The sequence below is a fragment of the Portunus trituberculatus genome, chromosome 2 (assembly GCF_017591435.1).
Source record: "Portunus trituberculatus isolate SZX2019 chromosome 2, ASM1759143v1, whole genome shotgun sequence".
NCBI classification, from domain to species: Eukaryota; Metazoa; Arthropoda; class Malacostraca; order Decapoda; family Portunidae; genus Portunus; species Portunus trituberculatus.
The window spans coordinates 2,216,029-2,221,028 of record NC_059256.1 but is presented as its reverse complement, the minus strand read 5'-3'; the positions used below and the strand labels follow the sequence as shown (position 1 = coordinate 2,221,028).

The 5,000-nt window shown below is 46.0% G+C and overlaps 2 protein-coding genes across 6 annotated transcripts in view; one reads left to right on the top strand and one right to left on the bottom strand.

Annotated features, from left to right (window-relative positions):
• Positions 1 to 758: 758 nt before the first annotated feature.
• Positions 759 to 5,000, bottom strand: part of LOC123502088 (acetylcholine-gated chloride channel subunit acc-1-like) — a 5,861-nt gene continuing 1,619 nt past the window's right edge. Inside the window, exons 2-8 of the mRNA XM_045251262.1 lie at positions 4,947 to 5,000; positions 4,733 to 4,836; positions 4,267 to 4,375; positions 2,819 to 3,060; positions 1,794 to 2,000; positions 1,071 to 1,284; positions 759 to 944 (exon numbers count right to left, since the gene is read on the bottom strand). The exon at positions 4,947 to 5,000 is cut by the window's right edge and continues 624 nt beyond it. Coding sequence (XP_045107197.1) covers positions 1,141 to 1,284; positions 1,794 to 2,000; positions 2,819 to 3,060; positions 4,267 to 4,375; positions 4,733 to 4,836; positions 4,947 to 5,000 — 860 coding nt within the window. The 3' untranslated portion in view covers positions 759 to 944; positions 1,071 to 1,140. The remainder of the gene's footprint in view (positions 945 to 1,070; positions 1,285 to 1,793; positions 2,001 to 2,818; positions 3,061 to 4,266; positions 4,376 to 4,732; positions 4,837 to 4,946) is intronic.
• The window catches only part of LOC123502017, a 25,029-nt gene continuing 21,866 nt past the window's right edge, over positions 1,838 to 5,000 (top strand). For 2 of the 5 annotated variants that reach the window (XM_045251197.1, XM_045251183.1), the window contains exon 1: positions 1,845 to 1,970. The gene's annotated coding sequence lies outside the window, so the exon portion shown is untranslated. Of the gene's footprint in view, positions 1,971 to 5,000 lie in introns of all 5 variants that reach the window. The other 3 variants (XM_045251201.1, XM_045251168.1, XM_045251208.1) reach the window with 3 other exon arrangements.

Genomic DNA, 5,000 nt, shown 5'->3' with positions numbered 1-5,000 from the left:
TCTAATCACACACAAACTATCGTAAAATGCCACTTAAGGGATTAGACTCGACTCACTCAGACGCCCATAACTGAGTGCATGGCGGTAATTCAGTGCTGGAGATCTTAATGACAACAGTGCCCACAGAGATAGATTGAGAGTTTATGGACGACAACAGTAACAACACAGCGCCTTGTTTTCACCCGACATGTTTCCACTTTCCATCGTCGTTCGTGGCGTGGCTGGCGAGAACAAATCAAGGTTCCTCGCAATTCTTTACCATTGATTAGGCGATTTTATTGACATTAGGAAGGGTCTATGGAGGGCAGAAGATTAATGGCTGGAGTCTTCACTATTTTAATCCCCCACATAAGTTTCTGAAGCTGTATAAAATCACCAAATAGCAGAATGCATAGGGAAACGCGTCCTGGTGTATACTGAAGGGGTTACGGCAACGCACACCCTAAATAGCTTTGATACTAGTTAACCCCAATGAAGAAGTGTTTGCAAGTCACTGTGTGTGCTTGAGATCTTACTGAAAACAATGCCTACACATCAAATTGTTTTCACCTATTACATATTTACACTTTCTCTCTCTCTCTCTCTCTCTCTCTCTCTCTCTCTCTCTCTCTCTCTCTCTCTCTCTCTCTCTCTCTCTCTCTCTCTCTCTCTCTCTCACACGGGATAAATAAATACATCGTTTTATATTATTAAGATTATTATTGTTATTATTTTCACATCCATGGGAGTGAATACATGAGAGAGAGAGAGAGAGAGAGAGAGAGAGAGAGAGAGAGAGAGAGAGAGAGAGAGAGACATCCTACCATTAGTAAATATTTGTACTCCAAGATGGAAGGAGAGTGAATGAAAAACACTTCTCTCTGATTCCCGAGTGTGACAGAAAACCTCCATTGAGCGGCGAATTTTAGGGGAGACCTCGCTAACTGCTCGCTTCCTCATCCTCTCTGTCGAAAAAACAAAAACACTCATTCAAACACAAAATAAACCCACTTAGTCAACCTTTAAGCCCAATATCACCCCAGCAACTATTAGAACACACCCTAATGCACTTATCTATAGCACGTTCTTACCCCATGGCCGTCCCGCAGTACACTAAAAAGAAGATGACGAAAGCGCATGGGATGGAGATTCGCCCGGCCATTAGAAGGAGTTGGTAGGACGGAGAGTAGCGTTGGTGGGGGCCGTGGTGGTGGTGGTGGTGGTGGTGGTGATGGTGGTAGGGGTAGTGGTGGGGTGGTCGGTGTCTATTGTTACCAGACCGTCGGGTTTGCGGATGGGGTGGACCTGTAGGGGGGGTGAGGGGAGGTTAGGATAGGCTAGGCTAGGCTAGGTTACTACTGCTTCTATTGTTAGCTATTTGTTGTTGTTGTTGTATTTCTTCTTCTTGCTCTTCTTCGTCTTCGTCTTCGTCTTCTATTACTACTACTACTACTACTACTACTACTACTACTACTACTACTACACACACACACACACCCCACCCCACCCCAAAACACCCACAAACACTCCAAAACACCCAAAAATTCCCAAAAACACCCAAAACCACCCAAACACACCCAAAAACACCCATAAATATCCATAAACTCCCTAAAACACCCTAAAACACACAAAAACACCCCAAAATACCCTAAAACACCACAAAACACCAAAACACCACAAAAACACCACAAAACACAAAACACACAAAAAACACCATAAAAACACCCCAAAACACCCAAAAAACCTTAAAAACACCCCAAAACACCCTAAAACACCACAAAAACACCCCAAAACACCCATAAACACCCACTTACCCTCGTTATTTCCCCCTTCAGAGCGACCCCATTGGATCCGGCGCTTAGCAGAGGATTGTGGGTGGCAGGGGAGGCAGAGGAGGCAGCAGGGAGGGCGTATTCAATGAGCAGGTGCAGCAGGACGACAGCAGAGGCCAGGAGAAGCAGAAACACAAACCACACATCCAGGAGAGTGAAGTAAGAGGTTCTTGGTGACTCTGTTGACATCTGGAGGGAGTGGTGGTGGTGGTAGTGGTGGTGGTGGTGGTGGTGGTAGTAGTAGTAGTAGTAATAGAAGAAGAAGAAGAGGAAGGAGAAATAGTTAGTAGTAGTAGTAGTAGTTTAATATACTCAAAACACACTCAAAACACCACAAAACACACCCAAACACCCAAAAACACCACAAAACACACCAAGAACACTCAAAACACACTCAAAACACCACAAAACACACCAAAACAACACAAAACACCACAAAATACACCAAAACACCCCAAAACACCACAAAACACACCAAAACATCCCAAAACACCACAAAACACACCAAACACCACAAACACACCCAAAACACACCTAAACACACCCAAAACACCCCAAAACACACTAAAACACACCAAAACACACCAAGAACACCCAAACACACTCAAAACACACCCAAAACACCTCAAAACACACCCAAAACACACCAAAACACCACAAAACACACCAAATCACACTCAAAACACACCAAAACACCACAAAACACCCCAAAACACACCAAAACACCAAAACGCACCAAAAACACACTCAAACACACCAAGAACACTCAAACACGCTCAAAACACACCCAAACACAGTCAAAACACACTCAAAACACACCAAAACACACCCAAACACACCAAGAATACTCAAACACACTCAAAACATACCCAAAACACACCAAATCACACCCAAAACACCCCAAAACACACCTAAACACACCAAAACACACCAAAACACCACAAAACACACCAAAACACCCCAAAACGCACCAAAAACACTCAAAATTCTCTCTCTCTCTCTCTTACCTGGGTGTAGAGGGAGGAGAGGAGGAGGAGGGAGGAGAAGGAGAGGAAGAGGCGAGGGAGGAAGTGGGAGAGGCGGATGAAGAGAGTGCCATAAGAGAGGAGGAGGAGGAGGAGGGTGGGGAGGAAGGAGGTGAGGAGGAAGTGGGTGGACCTCCTTCCTAACTTCACACGAATTCCTACTTCTCCTCCTCCTCCTCCGCCGCCGCCGCCGCTGCCGCCGCCAGCTACCATTGACACGTTTTCTGTTGAGAGAGAGAGAGAGAGAGAGAGAGAGAGAGAGAGAGAGAGAGTTAGTATATTTTAAAGTGTTTTGAGAGGATAAAAGTGTGTGTGTGTGTGTGTGTGTGTTTGAGTGTTTGATCATGTGCAGTGTGTGACGAGACAGCCAGACGTCACCCTACGGAGCGAGGTCAGAGCTCATTATTTCCGATCTTGGGCTAGGCCTGAGACCAGGCACACACCACACACCGGGACAACAACCTCACAACTCCTCCATTTACATCCCCTACCTACTCACTGCTACCTCAACACTCAACACTCAACACTGAACAGTGAACAGTGAACACTGAACAGTGAACACTGAACAGTGAACACTGAACAGTGAACAGTGAACACTGAACAGTGAACAGTGAACTCTGAACAGTGAACAGTGAACAGTGAACACTGAACAGTGAACTCTGAACAGTGAACACTGAACAGTGAACTCTGAACAGTGAACTCTGAACAGTGAACAGTGAACTCTGAACAGTGAACTCTGAACAGTGAACAGTGAACTCTGAACACTGAACAGTGAACAGTGAACAGTGAACAGTGAACAGTGAACAGTGAACAGGGGCTACACGTCAAAGGAGACACACCCAAATAGCTCCACCCGGCCGGGGAATCCAACCCCGGTCCTCTGGATTGTGAAGCCACCGCTCTAACCACTGAGCTACCGGGCCGGGTAGTGTGTGTGTGTGTGTGTGTGTGTGTGTGTGTGTGTGTGTGTGTGTGTGTGTCTGTCTGTCTATCTGTCTGTCTGTCTGTCTGTGTGTGTGTGTGTGTGTGTGTGTGTGTGTGTGTGTGTGTGTGTGTGTGTGTATTTAGCTAGTTGTAGTTTTCCATGGCCTGGGCTTTATGCTGGTGTGGCCCCGTCTCCATATCTACACTTATCCAATCTTACTTTAAAAGTGTGCACACTCGTTGCTGACACTACTTCTTCATCTAAACTGTTCCACGTCTCAAAACATCTCTGCGGGAAACTATATTTTGTGTGTGTGTCTGTGTCTGTCTGTCTGTCTGTCTGTCTGTGTCTGTCTGTCTGTCTGTCTGTCTGTCTGTGTGTGTGTGTGTGTGTGTGTGTGTGTGTGTGTGTGTGTGTGTGTGTGTGTGTCTGTCTGTCTGTGTCTGTCTGTGTGTCTATCTGTATGTCTGTGTGTCTGTCTGTCTGTCTGTCTGTGTGTACGTACCCAGGGTGTATTCTAGGAGGTCTTGGGGGCCTGAGTAGGTGACCTCCCCGGGGGCCAGGTGGAGGTGCCCGGGGGAGGTGGACGCCAGGGACACGTTCACCCACCACACCTGTAGAAGTAGTAATAGTAGTAGTAGTGGTGGTGGTGGTGGTGGTGGTGGTGGTGGTGGTGTAGTAGTAGTAGTAGTAGTAGTAGTAGTAGTAATTGTAAAAGTAATAGTTGTAGTACAGGTAGTAATAGTAGTAGTAGTAGTGGTGGTGGTGTTAGGAGCAGTAGTAGTAATAGTAGTAGTACACACACACACACACACACACACACACACACACACACACACACACACACACACACACACACACACACACACACACTTCAAAAATAACATTAAATAAACTAAAAAAACTACTACTACTACTACTACTACTACTACTACTACTACTACTACTACTACTACTACTACTACTACTACCTGCTGATCGAAGGGGTACAGTTTGAGGTGCGAGGAGGCTGTCACGGTCACGCTGCACACCTGGGTCACCTCTAAACGGTTCTCCCCCCCCTCAAAGTACCTGCCTGAGAGAGAGAGAGAGAGAGAGAGAATTAGAAACTTAGAAACCTACAAAAAAAACAACAAAATCAAAGAAAACGGACACATTTTAAGCCAAACTCATGAAAACACTCACTTTCCTCCATTTCCTCCGTGGCGGGGTGCGGTGGGCCCTCTCTTACCACTTCTA